The sequence below is a fragment of the Helicoverpa zea genome, chromosome 19 (assembly GCF_022581195.2).
Source record: "Helicoverpa zea isolate HzStark_Cry1AcR chromosome 19, ilHelZeax1.1, whole genome shotgun sequence".
Lineage (NCBI taxonomy): Eukaryota > Metazoa > Arthropoda > Insecta > Lepidoptera > Noctuidae > Helicoverpa > Helicoverpa zea.
The window spans coordinates 3,268,086-3,289,343 of NC_061470.1; the positions used below are offsets into that span (position 1 = coordinate 3,268,086).

Below are 21,258 nucleotides of genomic sequence, written 5' to 3' on the forward strand. Positions count from 1 at the left end.
GGATTCGTAGAAGGTACCGCATCTGTCGGTCAAGTCATCACTGCCACAGTGACCGATTGTTCATTACGAGAAAGCGGGAGCAATAAGACACTTGGTTGAATAAGTTCAATTTTTGTTAGCGCTATGCATACAGCCGACGCAGACGATAATTTTGTAAAACACCGCACACAACTAATTCCAATCAAGAACTCAACACATCACAGAAGCACAATAATAACCACCATGATCGAACTATTAAAAAGTTCATTTTGTTTGTCTCCAACACAAAAAAAAAGTTCGAAAAAAAGCACCCGGCCAACGGGACGACATCCGTGGCCCGTCGTACCAAACAAACTTGCCTGTTGAGCTACTTGCCGTGCTCAAACAACCGGCCAACCGTCGGTCTTCCATTTCTTTCTATAAACCCAACAAATTAAAAACTCAAGGCACGCTATGAACCTAGCAACATCGAACTATCACCCGAAGTTGATCATGTAATACGTCGAGGACTAAATTCCACACGTGCGAGGAAAACAACTATAATATAGCTTATCCTTTCTCACACTAGCGATACGTGAGAGGAAGGGTTACGCTGAAAAGGGACAGATATAACCACAAAAAAATTACTTCATCACGTGCATGAATCAACTTGAGACGTCAAAGTGTTTTGTAGAAAATGTAACTTTACACCGTTAAGATAAGGACGTCTATCAATTGTGAGGGCATTCAGGCTGCTTAGTGGCGCGAAAATTGAAAACGAACTTATTCGATCAGAAACCAAAATATAAACAGACTTTTATATAGCGACTGATATACAAACTCACCTTACAGGCACTGGTGGAACCTTCCTTTGAGGAGCTTTGATGTCATTGGGATTTGTCCAAACATCGTTATTATTAATATTTTTCGTAAGTTTCAAGTTTTTGTCGGTTTTCGGTCTCAAAGTCGGCGGTAGGATACTGTCATTTGATGTTACTGGTAGCTTGGGTGCTGATGTTTTGGCAGACTTTTTCACAATTTGTAATATCACATTAGAACTTTTGGATTCGTTCTTTTTTCCACTTTCTTTGATGGGTTTCGGTCCACCTGGATCAGGTGTCGTGAGTTTGTTCCTGAGGGGTCGTTCAGGTTCGACGGCCAGACTATCAATGTACGGGCCAGTAGACTTGCTTCGATCTAAAGTCCTTTTGACTTTAACTTTATTTGTCGTATCGGCCAAAGGCACTAAAAATTAAGATATATTATGTTTTTATTTTCCATAATTTTGATGGTCGAATTAATTTAAGACAGATATTTTGGTTATTTACCTGTCCTAGGCCTGTTTCTAGTTACAGGCTTAGTCTCCGCGCTGCCTATTTTGATAGTTTTCTCGACAGTACTGGAAGATGTAGGCGTAACCGCCTTGCTGCGGTAGCTAAATGTTGTTTTGAAGAAATTCGCCGTAAAGTTCTTGCTACGCAAAATTTGCGACGAAGCGGTGTGTGGATGTCTAGAAAAATGAAAAAAATAAAATACAAAAAGGATTTTCTCAGGGGACACCCGGGTTTGAACCGGGGACCTCTCGATCTGCAGTCGAATGCTCTACCACTGAGCTATATCCCCGCTGACAATGTTGACGAAAATAGCGCACAGTATCAGAGTAGCAGCGCCCTCTACAAAAGCTATGAACCACTTAGTCAAGCAATTTATCAAGAGATGGCGCTACGTGTTCAATGTGTGAAAAACATTATAAGACAATATACTCTACTGTTACTAGCAAGTAAAATATAACTTCTAGCTTTTATGATATGTTTCTTATGGGGTAACTTACTGGAGTTTTAAGTTACTAGGCACCCCGGGCGCCTTCTGCTGCATAACCTCCTCGATCTGTAACAACATAATAAATACGTTTTAAAGACAAGCATTTCGGCATAACAGCATAGGTAGGCAATATTTTGGCTGTGTCATCCATATAGAAGCAAACACAGATCAAAATACTAGGAACAAAAAATTTCACATAAGGCGCAATTTCTTTCACTTTCTAGAAAACTTAAGTAGGTATTCATCGCAGAATCAAACTTATGGACGATCTCAACAAAGTGAAAAGCACTAGGCTGTCCCTTCAGCAATATTAACATGAAAAAAATGAATATAAAGTATTTTTAAATGAAACTTACACCACTAACACTTTTAGATTTGAACATGACAAAATAATCTACGTGTAGATCCTTAAAATTCCTTGCAACTACTGCATATATTAATATTCTTATCTCTAAACACTCATTATCTAACAAGATAGTTGATTGATTGGATTACCATTATAAAACTGTATTCTCGCGTCCTATAGTCTGAAATCATTCTTCCTTTAATCATTGTTTACCTATTTATTATTCGTGATACCAATTCGCACAGTTTTTCAAGTATTTTTAAGTTTCTCTTGGAGTTCAAATCACTATGATTCGTTATGATTGCTAGGCAACTGTCAGGATTTGTTGTGTCAAAAAATCGTTATAAAAAAGCCTTTTTGGAGGTTTTAGTTGCCAGTGTTTTTCAAATATCAGTCGACTTTATGAAGGACGGTAAGCTAAGGCCAAACTTATGAATACTATAGGGTGGTTCGTCGACCCAACAAGATTTATGTGGACCTGCTTATGTTAGATCAAATTCGGACAGATTACTTAAATCTTGTAACACACCTATGAGTGGTACGCCGTACGATTCTAATTTATATCTGTCCCTCGAAAAATATCGCCTCAGTCTGCCTTTAAATGAAATATGAGCACTTGCAAGTAGCTTTTTCCCTGATGGACCATAAAAATATCGTATCCTTCGAGAGACCTCATTATAGATTCAGTTTCGAACCTACATCCAGAATTGCAGAAATAAACTTTTCATGTTGATATACCTACTTGACTTTATGGGGTAGAAAATATTTCAATAGAAAATTCTGAATTTTTTCCGTGAGCCGTGGTAACTCTTTAGAAAAATCCTGCAGCCCCAAACAAATTATACCTTGCATTCGATCACCACCTGAACCATAATTCTGTCATTCCCACGGCTGACCTTAGGTTCTGCCGACAGCCATGTTTATTCCACTTCGTATTAACAATTATTAGCCTGTCCACCGTGATCATAAACACCTACTTATTATATGACATTACAATTTGAGGTGTGCGCGAATTCGCAATATCGCGGTTCGCGTATGGTGTAATTTTATTATGATCATATGCAAATTGGTTTGCGTTTCTTGTTTTGGTGGCATTGGTACTTAGTCGGTTTTGGATATTATGTGTGTGATATATAAAGATTATTACGACCTACTTATAGTTTTAAGCTTGTTAATTATTTAAACAACCAACTTTGATGCCTTTGCAGGCTCTTTTATAAAACTTCACACTAGTTGCACGGTTCCAAAAAGGTGCTTTCATGAAATTCAAAGAATTCATATGGTTTCTGATCTTAATCTTATGTCCGTGTAAAAATTATTGTCGTTACTATGTTGGTCAGCTTTCTAGTGGTCTCTTTCTCCATTTATCATACAGTTGATACAGTTCCGGCAGTTCCGCACAATTTTCTCTTTTTACTCGCAATTGTTATGTACCTATGGCCGGCTATTAGAACGGTATCGTTGTATACTTAGATGCAATCTGGAAATTGTCACATGAAGAAAGGGTGCTTTCTTTTCAGCGACAGCGGAAATTACGGTATTCTTTTCCCAATTTGTTTATATCATGAGCTAGCAGTAACCGAATTAATTTCCTATTGTCCAACTGTGTTCATAACGTAAGGCTTCTTTCAGTTTTAAAACTTTAGAACCAGCGGTATTAAATAATTACGTGACCTTCAGATATAGGCAGTACTCGTAATCTTACACTATAAGTGGCTCATTAACAGGTAAAGTCCCCCTAATATTATTGTTCGAAATACCCAGAATTAGGACACAAAAAGGTAACTATAGCAACAAAAAAAAAAACAATTGAATTGGCTGTTCGAAGTTTAAAAGCTAATGACTTGCACCAAACATAGTGCAGCCCACACTACACCCTTCGGTTGGTGCATAAAAACACAGTCGTTGAACCCTTTCACAATGATATCATGTCAAGATCAATTAAAACATTAAACCTGTAGGTATACGTGGGCTCTCTGGTTGATGGACAACTGAAAGGTAATATGGGCGCCTCGCCAGATGGACTGATGAGGACGATGCGAGATCATCAGAGTATATCAGATGTATGTCTCAAAATAGGTACATTAGTGTACCTATTTAGGATCGATTATGGAAATTCAGTTGCGTGAAAAACTCAGCAATTTACTCCTCGTTTTTCCCCGTCCCTTTCAATACAATGACTCAGTTAGAATAAAATAGCTATGCGGGGTATGTTATGCATATCGATTGAACATACAACAAATGGGTACTTACCTATTTAATCTATAAGTACTAATATTATAAAGAAAAGTTTATTTATTTCAACGTGTAATATTTACTTCATTGTTAGATATTCTATTTACTAAGGAAGAAGACTACTTTTTATTCCGGTATGCAGAGTCGTCCCTACAGAACACAGGTGATATGGTATGTATAACAGTGGATAACATTATTTATAATTATCAGATGAAACTAGCTAGATTTCAGACTGAGTTTCGCGTTCTAAGCTAAGTAGCATATTGTAATAGTACATAGATCTCATCTCACTACGAGATGTAGCTAACATTATCAAGGCCTAACCTTGCTCTAAAACTTTATCTTATCTCTCATGATATAAGTTTACGCAGTTTTAATATTTTTTAGAAGCATGATATAACATAACTGTTAGAATATGCCTAATTAGGCTTCAGGTATTATCTATGTCTGTGTAACCGTCGACGTTTTACTTGTAATTCTGCGGGTTTGTGTCTAATTTTCTTCACCATACTTCATTTTGGACCTAATTTTAACATAATATCTCCATTCTTGTAGATCTTCAGAGGTAATTAGTTACGTAAGTTCCTGAGTGTGCCATCTTTTCTTTTGATGGGAAATCATCAAATGATACTGGGAGTCATCCCGCTGTGGTGGGGAGTTTCAGACTTTTTTACTGACTAAAACCCATCATGTTCCTTCTGAAGCCCTTTATGTACCAGGGAAGAGTACTCTTTCGAACAATCCCGCAGCCCGTGTCTGTGCCATCTAAGATTACAAACTATGAGACGCGCCGTCTTGCAAGACGGATTCATAATAGCTCAGACCCCGTTTACTTATACATATAAGAAGGTACTCTATAGCTCAGACGTACACACATAGGTACATTGTTCAGGAACTTTATCCTTATACTTCACAAGAAATGCTGTTTTAGATAAACGTTGTCTGGTACTTCTAGCCTTTCTTAATTGACGTCATGTGTTAGACGCAAACCAGACGATAATAGAGGATTATTCATACATAGCTTATTTATTATATCAACGCAGTCACCCGTTCTAAGAATTTGGAGGAAAATACGATTGTCTGGTTAACCACTAAGAAGGACAATCAGCAGTTATTATGTAACCAGCGGTCCTCCGCGGTTCCACCCATATCCCGAGGGAATTTCCCGCGGATAAAAAGGAGCGTGTCATTTTTCAGGCTCTAGAAGTGTAAACCATCTGTATCGATTCTCTCGACACAGCTCGACAGACGGGACAGCTTTACTTTCGCGTTTATGATATAATCCTTACTTACCCCCACACTCAAAGACATTTAATGATTACTTAATTCACTCCTTAGTGACGGATTGTCAAAGAAATCCTTTTCTAAGGAATGGCTTATGTAACCATTAAATGTCTCTGAGTGTGTCCATTAGAATTATTTTCTGACTGAGAACAAGTGAATAGGTTCAATAAGCAAAACCACCTATCTGTGTTTGCATAATAAGAAATTACTATGGCAATAAGAAAACTATCATTAAACGGTCATCTTACTATGAGAATAAGTTTTTATTTTTAGAAAAATTTTGTTAGACGTGAATCGATAGGTATTGCAGGGACCTAGCTAATGGAAAAGTAAATACGCACAAAAAAATATAGACTATATTAATATTGCAGTATGATTCGTCGTTTTGATTGCAACAGACAAGAAGTTGCTACAAATGGTGTAAACATCCGTACATAGATGTGTCATAAATGTGTTTGTACCTAAGTAATATAAAATTACTTAACTGGTTTATGACTTTTTAATTTAATCCGTGAAGATTAACACCGAAATCTCAAAAGTCAAATTGTCAGTTGCACAAAGCTCTATTAAAGTTAAAGCTTCTTTAAATCTATTGTTGACTCTTTCTTTGTCAACAAGATAGGAAGTGTCATTTAACTTTGACTTTGATGAAGCTTTGTGCAACTGACGGTAAATGATCTGCTATAAATAAGACGAAAATTTTCTCATTTGCTACATTACACCAAAAGATTGATATCGTTCCTCTTCTACATAAAACTTAACACGATAATGAAGTTGTAAAGAGCAAAAATACCATTAAATTTAAACAAATAGCTCGGTAGTATCTTTACAGCCCGGAAGACTGAGTTTCCGTCAGCACTCAAGGAAACGAGACGTTTCGTCGCAAAAAAACTTCATCAAATAGACTTTATTCTTAATCCGGCGAAACTGTGACCGTCTCACTAGTTTTGTGTGTCCAAGCATGCAATGATAATAAGTATAGGTTTATTATATGAATTTCCTTTGAAGAATTTGTGAACATCATTTCTTCTGTGGCTTGCTTTATTAGCTCATAAGACTTTGACCTGTCATAATGAGAGACTACCAACCCAACCGCCAATTATACTGTTCTTTGTGTGTTGTAATGTCCTGTGTTGATAAAGAATAATCTATCTACCTATCTAGACTACCTGCAGAAGGTAGATACACCAAATGTAAGGGAGAGAGAGGAAGCAGTGGTGCCACAAACCTTCGAAAAAACAGGTTAGAATAAGGTTAATTTTAGCACTTCAATCAACCAAACTTTTTAGGAAGAAGATTAGAGGTTTACAAGGGTTAAAAATATGCATCGGTGACAAATATTATTGCAATTATAATAAATGCAAGCATAAATTAGCAATCTAAAATATTATATAATGAAGATTACTTTATAGAAGTTTTAATAGATGTGATATTTGAATAATTTATTAAAATTAGAACATTTGTGTAACGTTATTCTGCAGTAACATAGTATTTCGATTACCATCGAATTTATTATAGCTACGTTCAAAAAATATAAGAGTTTCTGCAACATTATAATCTTAGTTTTGTAGTTGTTCATCTACTTCCAATTTGAAATAATATAAGAGAAACTCTTTGCTTTGATTAATTAGTCGTAAACTAAGTAAATATTGTTGAACTGAAAAACATTTCCCACTTACAATCCCTTCCTTTCATATTTTGTTTTCTATGCGCAATAAACTCTTAAGCAATGAACCTACAAGAAAAGGATACACCATTCAATCTTTAAATCTCTTTTACTCTAAAAATAATCCGCACATATCACCGTGACCCAATTTAACAACAGCCGCTACACGAGTCCCCCTTCTAATCGGTCAGTTATGAGATGAGTGACTTTATGACCCTACGTCACTAATCACCTGAACGGAAGGATATGCCAATCAAATCGATAGCTAACCGATGAAGTCATGAAGTCATGAATGTCACAGTGAGATGTCGCGATCGATATCTAGAACAGTGCTGCAATCTGCGCCTACGCAACCATTGCTGCAAGGACTGGTGGAGTTGCATTTTTAAGTTAATTCGTGTATGTGTAAATCGTTTGATGCATTAGTGTACGTTAGTTGTTTTAGTAATCGATAATAATATAAATTCCAGTTACAAAATGATCGATTTCATGGATAATTTCTGAAGTTGATGCAGAAAGATGTGATTACTTAAACACACAGGTCCTACTTTGTTGCTTCTACTAAAAAAATAATGACAAGTTATTATTTTTTTATAAGTATGACATAAGAAGATTAATCCCAAATAATAAATAATCTAGGATTTAAATGAGCAAACTTATAAAGCTAAATGCCAATGCCACCACCTGGTAAACTTGTCTAATGTCTAATCAAACGAGAGAAGGCGCAGGCGCAGCGATTGACAAACGCTCAATTAACCGATAACGATCCGTTAGATAACTAGCAACTACGGTTTGCATGGTGCATTCAGCCTGTTGCGGTTAAACTATCTAAATTATTAAGGACACAATGTCCTTTAGTTGTCAAAATTGTTGTTTAGTGGTTTCGATTTGTCATAATATTGCTAGAACTAAGTTCTCGTAGTGTTGAAGGTCCGGTTTGATTTTAGACAAATGACGTCAGTTGTGTTAATCAATTAAGAGAAGATAATTTAGGTGTGGGGTTTTATAGCCAAGTAATTATGGAGAAAAGTTTCTAATGCTATTGTTTAAAATATTGAATTGTTCGATGATTGCAGGATTTAGTATGTAAAGCTGTTAAAGTAGGTATTTTGCCTAACTTTACTTCGTCGGTATCAGTTGCATGATCGCATGCAAAGGATAGAGAAACGCTTACTACTGAATTTGGCAATGTACAAAAACAAAAATATTACACATTTGGAGTAACTCGATGTATTAGTCAATTTGATAACTGCATCACTCATGAAATAGCAAACGATGATTCATTTGATGATCCTCTGATAGGGACAGTAAATGATTGACTAGTTAAACCAATAAACGATACTAATTCAAGAGGCCGGGACACTGCAGTCGAACTAATATTCCATGATCAACTAAGGATGAATCTAGACAAATATGAAATAGAATCTTTCGCATAAGCAGCAAGGGATTATATGGAGATTGGTAACAATTCGATATGAAGTAAAGGAAGTTAAAACCTGGTTAAAAGAAAAACATTTACACGTGACACAGAAAATATAATTCAGCGCAACTTTTAGATGAAAAAGATGTTACGACAGACCTCTTTTAGGAAAACTTTTCTGATTACAAGAAAGATCTCATTTGTAATGTAAAGCTATAGACTAGATAATAAAGCGGAATCCGGTAGCCATATTGATTGATTTGGATATAATGCATGTTCACATGATCTTGCAAATAATGCCGAAGTTACAGTTAAATGTGGTTCGCTACTCAATGACGAGACTCCAGCTGAATGTAAATTCGGTTTAAAATTACAATTGAACGTTCCTCTTTGTGTATGGCCATTTGTGGGCAGTATTTTCGACCATTATTAAGGACAAAAGGAACTAAGAACACGATGATACTTATAAACTTAGTATCGGAAGGCACGTTAAATTGGTAAGCCCGGCTGTGATTAAAAATGTTTGCAGTAGCTCCATGTAAAACATTGGTATGCCGTGAGACTGGGAGGCAACACTAAACATGGTTAGGAAAAAAGCTAGAAAGATGGAGATTATTATAGATATTATTGTAGCAATGAAGGGAAGAACAAATAACAAAAATTCCACTTTCAGTGTGAATGTTACTCCGTTATCAATCGTTATCTACACCTGATTGTAAACTTGTGAGACGCACGTACCACTCACCATGTTTACCCAAGCACTCGTCGAGTCAGTAAACTTTATACAGGCTAGAATTAGATCTACACATAAATCTATGTTTATCCTCGGTGCACCGAATAGACCAGTCAATGACATCTGCTGGACAGGATAAAGACATGTTTTAGCATAAATCCATATGTATGAAGTCTATGTACACTTTGACTCCAGTTATCGGATTTGTTGGCTCTATTTTGGTGAGACTGCTCGTTACGGCTACATGATTATTAGGTAACTACAGTCTCATGTTTAATTAAACCATACAAAGGGCAAATACTCGACAAAAGCCCAAATTAAGCCAAAGTTAAGTCTTCTACGTTGCCGTGCCCTACGGGGGTCCATAACGTACCAAAACAACATAATATGTAACACCATCACGAAACTTATGGAGTGTAATAAAAAATATGGAATTTGAACCATAAGAAATGTCCAGGGTATATTATCTGATACCCATTCGAATGTTTGTAAGTTACTAACATAGTCGATGGAACTTCCACACCACAATACAAAGTTATATCGAAAGGAAGCCAAAGAGTTAACAACACTAATTGAGTTGTCACCGCGTTAACCACGTTTAGCGTTAACCGTCTACCTAAAGGTGATATAAATATTTATGTTAAAACAGCTTAACTTTATGAGAAGTCACGTACGGAAAGCATTAAAGAGATTAGCCGCTAGTCAAGTAGTATGAGAATTAATGATTATAATATGTAGGTATTAGAAATCGAGGATAGGAAAACGGGCGAATAAGTTAGTGAACAGGCTGAAATGATACCTATGAGGTTTTGAGTTAACCAAAAATAATTTGGGAACAGAGCGAAAAGAAGATGATAGGAAAATATCCCTGTTATCAAGGTCTTATGAATCGCCAAGTACAAAAAAGCTAATAGATTGGTTAGCTACAGAATTTCCTTGTTTGCGTGAAAGTTTCTGGCTTTGTTAAATTGACAAGTGACCCATCTTTGCTCATACAAGAATGATTGGGACTAATGAGAGACTGCTGATGACTTGACAATGTAGTCGGAATTAAGAAGAGTGAATTAAGTCGGAAGTTCCTATTTTGAAAGCATATACTTATTTCTTTTTTTTTTGTTTTAATGGGAAACATGTCCTGTGGTTATCCTCTGGTAGATATATCATAATTTTACTACATTTTCTTTAGGATACCTAAAAATTATTCCTCTAAAGCGGCCTCTTGTCCAATTATATTAACACAATTAGCCAATTAGGCACACTTGCCATTACTTGACCTTTGCGTACCTACATAACAACGTTAAAGATTATACTTTAAAAATGTTAAACAATTTCGATCTCACATCTCATAAATAAATATGTCTCACGTTCTTAATTATACCGCTTTAAAATATTTTAATGACTTTATAATAACGTTTATGGAACCGGATCGCGTGTGTATATTAAATCGTGACTTTTGATTAATTTCAACGCCGAATTACGCGTTTTCAACTAATCTATCACTGCCTTTTATGTATGTGTTAAGTTATTAACGCTTCCAAAAATATTTTTGCGAAAAATTGCAAAATTGCGATAATTAATTGGTATCCCAATTCGTAAAATATTTCATCACTTCGTTTTCCTAATGTTTGGATGTCAGTAGGTATGTCGTTTTCAGAAATGGTTTCTACTTTCGCTTTTCTGTAATTATTCTTCTCTCTATCCATAATTATCTTCAAGAATCACAGATAAAAACATTATTTCCCTTAAGATAAAATCAAGTGCTACACTCGATACGAAGGTGTAAGATACACCTACAAATATGTAACAACAAAATTATTTAACTACCAACCTTTAAGTGCCGTTGCAGGCACTTTATCCAAAACAACACAAATCACAACACAAACAATTTTACAGGCTTTTAAATTAATTAAATGGAACTGAAAACCGTTATCGCAATCCACAACACTGTTACAGCTCAATATAAAACACGTGCGTCTATTATCGCAGTTGCACACTGACTAAAAATTAATGTCAGTGATAAGGCGCGGGATTCGTTTTTTTAAATTTAGAGTAAACAAAATAGTTGTCACATGTTTTTTTTTTAATTCGGCTTGGATTGGCGCGTTCGTTATAGTGTTGAGTTGCTCACTAAATGCGTTCGTGAATGGCTTGAAGGCAGTGGGTGTCATGATAACACCGATTTCGCGGTAATTTGCATTGTATATGTTTTTGTTCTTTTACCGATTTGTGTGTTTTTGACCGCCATGCGGTGTGACATTTATTATGCTAATTTTGTGACTAATGTGTGGCTAAAAATAATAACTTATGTACTTACTTGTCCTAAGGTCTCTAAAGTAGCCATGATCATAAAATTATTTAAAGGGTCCTCAAATCGAATTTCTGTATTTTTTTCGCGCATATTTAATTACGAGTATAAGGAGTATACTTATAAAAATACAAAAAAAAAAAAAAAAACTTTTTTTAAGTCTCTCTCAAAACAGAAATTAGCCTTGTAAAGAGTGAATTGTCAGTAATTTAGCTAGTCTACCATTGAAATGCAACCTAAATGTCTACATCAAGAAAAATATTCAAGCGATAAAATTCTCGCGCAAACGTAGGAAGGCATAATGTTTTCTACATACAAACATTTTTTAATTTACCACCATACATTGTAAGGTGAATGCGTAAAGCTCATTTCACACCTGCGAGAAATTTCACGTCAATTTAGAATAATCTTTTAATGAAAGGCTTAACATTGTAGGTAAGCCTTTTCTCAATAAGGCTGTAGTCTGGACAGCAGTAAATTATAGACAACCTACTTTTAATATTATACCTCATTAAAAGAGAGATAGGTTGTGTAGTAATTTACATAGATCACCAAGGTAACTAAAATGTTAAAGTTTCCTTAAAATTATCAAAATTTGTGTGATTTTGTTTTTTTTCGACGACACTTGGATCAAATGGATGATGTTCCCAGTCAACATTTTATGACCTAAAGTGATCAAATGTGTGTAAATTGCACCCAGATTTGTATAACTCTTGGTAGAGTATTGAGATTAATACAATTTTATTAGAACATATTTACATGACGTAAAAATAAACTTATTTATACATACATATATACAACTAAAAACAATTATAAAATGGCATGAAAAAACTCCTCATTGCTGCCCACCGGGAGTTTACCCAAGAGGCTGGCAGCATTGCCACGTTGGATGGCAATGCTTAATTTTTGACCAAAATAAAAATCAGCCTTTGGGTCACTTGAAGTGTCAGCAAGTCGCTTTGACAGATCTTTAAAAAGCAGATGAGCACTTGGACCCCACGGCCCGAGGGTTTCAACCCCAAACGGCTCAAAGGTATAGTTACCAACCAGGGTGCTATATTTGCGCCGTTTGAGGTCCTCTGCAGCCGCAGCAGCGGAACCAGCACATCGCGCCGAGCTAGGAAGGTGGGATGGTGCAAGAGTATCGACATAGGTCGCGTCCCATACTAAAGACCTACCCATCTTCCACGCGAATAACGATTTGTATTAACTTATCTCTATTAATATGAATGTCAAATTCTATTTTCACATACCGAAATGAGTTCGACCTAGCTACTCGCTAATTAGTGGCACCAAAACTCATTGTAACCGATACCTAAGAAAAGCCCACATGTATTCATCAATACTGCGTTTGCGCAATGCTACCAGTATCAGCCATCAGGATAACAATGTGTGTGTGTCGTAATTCGCCCACTAACACACCTCAGCATTGTCAGCCGTGGCCATCAGCCTGAATCGGTTTCGGAAACCAGGTGAATGTATGGCCCTTTCACCTTAGGCCTGTCGATGGATTTGTACTTAGGTAAATTGATGTAATTTTGGTCTTGATTGCCTTAGGACTTTTTTGGAAGACTAATCGGGGCAACTGAAAAAGTAAAGGAAATTGTGGTGGAACATTTGTTTACTGCAGACTACATCTATCATCATCGCCTTTCCAGTGTCCCACTTCTGGATGTAGGGCCTCTTCTCATAGACGGAAGTTAAAGCTGTAAGTAATATGAGTAAACCTTAACTTTCTACTTGCAGATACTAGACACGATACTATTTCATAAAAGTCTATTATTAGGGGGCAATGAAACTGCAGACTATTTCAGAGATGGCAAACATGCGGAACGTTTATTAACTTCTGATATTTTTCCTAAATAACTGTAGCACAGAAAAGTAGATATGCCCAAGTACTTATTATAAGGAACTATTTTTTTAAGACGTATGTTATACATACGGTTATTCAGAACCATGATAGTGAAGAAAAGAACCAGTGATGAGAGCCATCATCCTTTAATATCATAATACGTGCTAAGGGATGTATAGTTTTAATACTTACATAAAACACCAACCCGATAATCATTTAGCTTTGAGCTTTTATTCTTAGCTAAAGGCTTAGTAGTTTCTAAGGTGGAAAATATCAATTTATTTACATACCACTATAATTCAGAAGGTTCACGATCCCTGCTCTATATCAACACAGGATATTATAATGTGTTGGTGATAGTTGCCTATCGTAAATTGACTGATTTACAACTGTCAAGCATCGCTGTTACTTTCAATTATACTTACATTACGTTACTCTTGTAGGTAATCAATAAGTTTTGGTACACTAATTGAAATTGCTTCAACTTCTTCATTCAATACGAAGTGAAACAAATAAGTAACTTTGTCTCGAAAACGCAAAACTACTCAACACACAGATAGCTAGAGCTTGAGGATGTCCTTAGACTTCTTTGAATCTCAGAGAGGGAAGTAGTTCGGGATGAAAATGGATTCATGAGCAGCTTTATTTTGGTTTTGTTGTCAGTGTAATAATTTTACTTCAAAAAGATGTCAGTATAAAGATTAAGAAAAGGACACTAAACTAACACGAACTTTAAATTCGGGAAGTCGGTCAATGTCGTTGATAAACTCACTTCACCGATCTAAGCAACATAAGGCCCTTCACAGACGAACAATAGTCACGCTCAACGACTGCAACTTTTTTTCTATTACACTCTAATTAAAACAAACACGAAACAGTTTATGGACGTTACGCAGGAATCTTGTCTTTTAATTTGAACTTTCTTCACAATAATTGTAGAGTGAACAGCTGTAAGTAATTGCCGCTACATAACCAGTACCGTATAGACACTAGATTTTACCATTCACTGGAGCAAAACTAAGTGAAATAACTAGTGTTCTCGTGCCAACAACAGTAAATACCCGCTATATAAGCCTAAATGGCTTTGCAGACGGACTGTCGTGCAAACGCACAGTTAGTTCAGAATTTAGCAGAAAATACAAAGCGGTTTACATACACGCCACTAATAGTTGGAACAGTTAAATCGCTGAAATTAAAGCGTGCATTAAATCGGTTCGTGTATCAAGGCACTTACAAACACCTGATGTGCTCGCGTTTGTTGTAATTTGCACCTTACTGTGAAGTACTTAGAGTATAGGTTTTAATTTCAAGTGTTACTTGAACAAACATCGGTATGATGGAGCGAATCAATTAATCATAATATTAGCGGAATAATAATGACGTGCTGTGTAATCTAAACTGCGTGGGAAGATTTACGCGATGTTCGCCACGCGTTCTGTAAGTCATTAAGAAATTCATATTTCTTATTTTATTGTTTGAAAAAGAAAGTATCTAAAGAAAGAATGTACATAAACAAATTCATCTCATCCGAATTTGAAAAATTACATAATTACATTAATAACCTAAGTCTATCAACCAGTCCTACCAGAATTGATTGGGTCACTAGGTTGAGGAGACCAAATAAATATCGCTCCGAGTAAATGCAATAAGTAGTTTGCTGCATCTGCTTGGACTGGTAGCCGATCCCAAAAAATCTAGAAAAGCAGGCAGACACATACAATTGATTTAATTGCATCAACATCATACTTTATTGCTCGATCTCTAGTCTCAAAATTCATGGTGACCCTACTGTCCAGTGACAGCTAAATAACACTATCGTTATTATAAAACAAGTTCAAGGGTAACCAGCTGTTAATAAGACATTACTGAAGGAATAATTAGTAAGCAAAAACTTGACAAATGAACCTGTGGTATAAAATGATGGATTGGGTAGACGGACATTAGAAGTTTTTGCTGTCTTCTAATGTACGTCAAGAGTGCTAAATCTAGGAAATGATTTGAGGGAAAACCCTGTATTCTTAGAAATAAACATTTGATGGAAAAAAATCCACATGAACCAGAAAACTGAAATATTAAACTTTGTAACGTGTGTTTTGGATGTCAACGGTTTCAAATCACGAACAGAGCAAGAGATAGAGGTATCTTTAAGTCACGTAAGATCCGATAACATATTACATACAGACTGCCTCGTTGGTCTAGCTGTCGCAAGTGCGGCTGCTGAGCACGAGGTCTCGGGTTCGATTCCCGAGTCGGGCCGAAATCGCTTTGTGGGTTTTAGAAGACTTTCACATAGCAGCCCGGAGCCTGGAAGGTGGTGATTGATACACCCGTGCATCGGAGAGCACGTAAACGTCGGTCCTGCGCCTGATCTCTTTCCGGTCGTGTCGGATTGCCGTCCCATCGGGCTATGAGAGTTAAGGAATAGTGAGTGCACCTGTGTCTGCGCAAATGCTCGTGCACTATAATATGTCCTGCGCAGTTGGCTAATCTCCTTACACGAGAACAGCCGCCGTAGCCGATAATCGGCTAGGAGAACATCATCATCATCATCACATACAGGCATTTAGTTTGCTTCAGGAAACTCGGGATTGGATTCATCTACAAGATGACCCAAATAGAAAAACTTATCTTTACTGCATCGAAGATTTGTAGAATCTTTTCCGCCCATAACCGTAACAGCTTCAGGAAGCTCTCAAAGACAAACTCGATATTATTCAAAAAGACAAAATTATACGTCTATAACTATTATAATTTCCTAATTCGATGTCGGCATCTTCTGAGTATAGCAAAAAGCTATTAACACGTTTAGTATATATAGACATACAAGACAATTCATTCATAGATCCGCAGAATACAAAAAAGTTACACCCACAAAGTTACCATATATTTGTGCAAATACGTGGGACCGGACACACCTTTATTCAATTGTCATCATTCATAGTATACATACATTTTATATTACGATAATAACAAAAGGACAATGGGCAGATTGGTATACCCCACCAATAGCAATGTCATATATATCATTGGATAGGCCTTTTTATGTAGAACAACATTTACTATGACAGCTTTGCTGAAATGTTTGTCCGTTCTGAGATATAGATCAAAAACTGTGCAAAAGTTAGAACTAAATAATCTATTGATAACTCAAGTTTTTAAAGGAAAATCTAAGTACTACCAAGTGTAAGTCTTGTAAGTGCTACCTGCTGTGCCCGTTAGGGTCCATAATTGTTACTATTATGTAGCATTTCAACCTTTTATTGTATCAACTGGATTTTGGGCGTAATGAGAAACCGCACCAATAGCAAAGTCATATATATCGTTGGATAGGTCTTTTTAATTGGAACAATATTTACAATGACAGCTTTGTTCTATTGTTTGTCCGTTATAAAAGGTTGAAATGCTACATACCTAATAGTAACAATTATGGACCCTAACGGGCACAGCAGGTAGCACTTACAAGACTTACACTTGGTAGTACTTAGATTTTCCTTTAAAAACTTGAGTTATCAATAGATTATTTAGTTCTAACTTTTGCACAGTTTTTGATCTATATCTCAGAACGGACAAACATTTCAACAAAGCTGTCATAGTAAATATTGTTCTACATAAAAAGACCTATCCAATGGTATATATGACATTCCTATTGGTGGGGTATACCAGGTCCCATATATTTGTGCCCATTGTCCTTTAAGTAAGATTGTGGAAGGAGAGTGTTGCAAAAAAACAGTTTTTTTTTCTAATATGAAAAAAAAACCTTGAAAAAAAACCTGATAAAAAACTGTTTTTTTTTCTGGCCCTTTTTTTTCAAGAGTATAATAACTCTAAAATTGTTAGGGCATTTACCGTTAAAGATTAATACTTAAGATTATATAATAGAATCTTAGGTTTATTCTTGAATCTATGGTACTTTTCTGATAAAACAGTACCAAAATTTCATAAAAATATTGGCAACATTCATTGATATTAACTCAACGAAAGGGAAATTTTGAAAATTGAAAAACGTAGGCTAGAAAAAAAAACAAATTTAGAAAAAAAACAACGATGCAAAGTTTTTTTTCATGTTTTTTTTCAAAAAAGTGATAAAAAAAACAATCGTTTTTTTCATTTTACATCACTAGGAAGGATGGAAAGGCAGTGGCACCAAGGAAAAGATGGATTGACTGCGAGGAAGATGACACGAATAAGAAGGAAGAGGATGTAATATGACGGGGTAGAGAGACAGAAATAATTTTGCGGCGACATATAAATTTGGTTTAAAATCAATGGATCACTCAATTCTTCAAAAAACGTTGGCTTGTTACAATTTACTAACAGTAGGACAACACAGCCTGACGCAGTTTTTTTTTTGTAAGTATCTCTAGCTTAATGATTTCGTTAAACAATGTGGGTGTGTGAAAAAATGCATGCTGTGACATATTTAGAGTATGGTGACATAATACTCATATATTAATAATCAGATATGAAGTAATGTATCAATTTACATGTCAGAAAAACAATAATTTATAGATCTAAATAACGCTTGTGACATAGATTTATGTGAGCTAACTAATTGAACTTATTTTATTTTATACCTAATTTATATCAATAGTAATATTTTATTTAACTATTTTCTATATTTTCTGTTTACATAATACAACACAAATAATTTTATAGTAAGAAATTTTATGGAACAGGGTATACCGAAACGCGCGATTCTCGGGGAACCCCTTGTTTACGACACATTTATTTCGAAAAAGTGGTAAATATCTTAAGTTTGTAGCATCCTTTTAAGTTAACACTTCAGATAACAACAGGAGACTTGGTAAAAAAGAACAGATGTCCCTAGTCAAAATGACCTTCCTTATTTAAGTTCCTCCAGTAGTCCGATATTATCTAAATCTTATACACAGTAGCAGAGTAATAAATTTTGGAGCATCCTTTGAAGTTTCCACTTCTGTGTTACAAATAGTCTTTTGTCCTCCGTGGTCACAAGAATTCGGAAGAACGAAACAGAAACGGAAAGAACGAAAAGAAACGGGACAGATGTCCCTAATATGAACAACGAACTTAATTAAGTTCTTCCATTAGTTCGATATTATCTAGATCGAACAAACAGTAGTAGTAAACAAATACTAAAGCCAGCTTCGGTAGGGAATGTCGGAAAGGTGTGAGGCAGTGCGTCGGCGTTACATTCGGGTCAACTGAGCACGTGGGCTCGGTACCAGTCAGCTGGTGTATTCTGATCGCGGTGATTTGATTTATTGTGTGTTATTTGGGTTATGTATTAAAATGGTATAATGATAGAACATGTGACTTGCTTTCATAGCGTTGGCTTTGTGCTTGAACAGTTTTGCAATGTACGAAAGTAGTACGAGGGATGAGCCTAACTATACCTTTTAGTTATTTCATGTAACTAATTTGTGAAATAGTAGTTTCAATCAAAATCTAAGCCTAGTAAAGTGATGGTCATAGGATTTTCCCCTTACGTGTGCCGTATCACCAGGTTTTTCCTTTTCACAGGCTAGCTCCCCTCCTTATAAAATTTCTTATTGTTTTGGATTCTGGATTTATTAGAGATTGAATTTTGTCATAAGCACAAAAGCTTACTGTCAAATTCATGTAGGTTATTAAAATTCGCTATTGAAGGAGATATTACTTATTGTATCTTTATCAAAATCAATATCTACATCGTCGCTGCTCATCAGAATACCGCGCCTACTTTAGCATACGGCACAACTGTGAATTGTGATTGCAGACAATCCACATGAGTCAACTGAACGTCCTTGAGCTACGGAGTTATTATGCCACCAATTCTTGTTTTATTTACCAACTTGCTGTTCCACGCGGCTTCACCCGCGTCCCGTTGGAGCTACTGCCCGCACCGGGATAAAATATAGCCTATTATGTTACTTGCAGATAATATATTCTAATGGTGAAAGAATATTTAAAATCGGTCCAGTAGTTTTTGAGTTTATCCATTATAACCAAACAAACAAAGTTTTCCTCTTAATAATATTAGTATAGAACATGTATAGAAGTATAGACTATCTGGGCCACACGGTTTCATCCGCGTCCCAAGGGAACTACTGCCCATGCTGGGATAGAATATATGAGTTATGTGTGTATGGAGTATAGTTTCCCAATAGTGAAAGACTTTTTCACATCGGATTAGAAGTTTTGGAGCTTTTAGGACAAACAAACAAAACTGTTTTGTCTTTATAATATTAGTATGGATTAGCTATTTGTGGTGGTTTCATATGCATGCATTTTGCGTAAAAATCGATTCTGCACCTTAAATCTTTTACCTACATACCTACAGTTGCATATTTTTGACTATAAGGATTCGTAAATTCAGTTCGTTAAGTGCGATGTTAGGACGCGTCTATTTCGCATTTGTCTTGATTCATAGTGGAGGTCTGATAGATCTTTTAGATTGAATATGAATGTATGAACTTATACGTGGGATGATATCAATCATCAATCGATCGATTACATTTAGCTAATTACTTAAGGCCCATTTTCACCCTAAATATCTGTTTTAAGTAAAACAACTGTTTACTTTGTAAATTGAACGTGATAATTCATATACAGTTCTATGGTTGTTTTAAGAAAATCGGACTTTTACGCTGTCGGTGAAAATGGGCCTTTACTTCGTCCCGTTAATTTTCTCCGATCGTTTCTTTGTTTTTGTTTATTTTGGCTTATTTTGTTGACGCTTGAGTGGACTTCGTTGTGACAATTACAAATCTTGGAATGAGCAATCAAGTGGTAGAGAAATGAAAGTTTAACCTGAGTTCAATAATTATACAACTTTAAAGTGTTTTTGCATTTGATGTCTTACGCATATTTTAAAATTTTTTACTACAGTAGTTACCTCCGGACAAACAAAGCTTTTCCACTAGATCAGTACGAACCATTATAGTATAGTGTTTGATACGAACTAATGCGTGAAGCTAAGGATCAAATGGTTAACTTCCGTAATGCTCGATGCGAACTGAACTCAACGAGGACTGTTAATGGAGACCATATAAAAATATGTCCCTCTGAAAAACATATGTATAGTAACTTCAGATAATAGTTTTATAGGAAAATCGTACTTATTAATATTAAGGTGCATGACAGTTACCGCTAATGTGCAGTTTACTGTACCTACAACTTTTCTGTCTAATTATTTAATTTTGGTTTGTTCAGTTTTTTCCGGCAACTACTCTCCTACAATTTTACAGTATATGTAGAGGTATACGTAAACAAAACATAGAAATAATTACATATAAGGAATCTTCGGGACATTGAATGCCAACTTACCCATTGTTAAAAAAAATCCTTTGGCTCCAATACAAAATCACCAACGTTCACAGTCAAATATCACTTTATATCACAGAGAAATCTTTGGAAAACTTTACACTGAAGTTCAGTTCACACTGTTTTCTTTATTACTACAGTTTTTTGCACTTAAATTCCTGTAAAAAACGAATATTAAGTATTTTAGTACACAACTTTTTCCGGCAGTCTTGGTTCTAAATATCTATGCTCAATACAAAAATGGAGTTCTAAAATCAAAATTTGAAAAATTGCCGCGGTTTTCGCTTTTTTTTTAAGTCATCCGGACCGTTTGTACAAAGTAAACCCAGACTGCCTACTACATAAAAAATACAA

General features: G+C 35.7%; 1 protein-coding gene and 1 non-coding gene across 14 annotated transcripts in view; both read right to left on the reverse strand.

Annotated features, from left to right (window-relative positions):
* Nucleotides 1-21,052, reverse strand: part of LOC124639400 (cytospin-A) — a 54,599-nt gene extending 33,547 nt beyond the window's left edge. For 2 of the 13 annotated variants that reach the window (XM_047176739.1, XM_047176736.1), the window contains exons 1-4: nucleotides 2,136-2,188; nucleotides 1,790-1,845; nucleotides 1,287-1,468; nucleotides 804-1,203 (exon numbers count right to left, since the gene is read on the reverse strand). In XM_047176739.1, coding sequence (XP_047032695.1) covers nucleotides 804-1,203; nucleotides 1,287-1,468; nucleotides 1,790-1,845; nucleotides 2,136-2,162 — 665 coding nt within the window. In that variant the 5' untranslated portion in view covers nucleotides 2,163-2,188. Of the gene's footprint in view, nucleotides 1-17; nucleotides 363-803; nucleotides 1,204-1,286; nucleotides 1,469-1,789; nucleotides 1,846-2,135; nucleotides 2,191-11,291; nucleotides 11,530-20,907 lie in introns of those variants that run through there. The other 11 variants (XM_047176737.1, XM_047176738.1, XM_047176740.1 and 8 more) reach the window with 11 other exon arrangements.
* On the reverse strand, nucleotides 1,510-1,581 carry Trnac-gca. The gene has a single exon. It is a non-coding gene; the product is annotated as a tRNA-Cys (tRNA).
* Nucleotides 21,053-21,258: the final 206 nt, after the last annotated feature.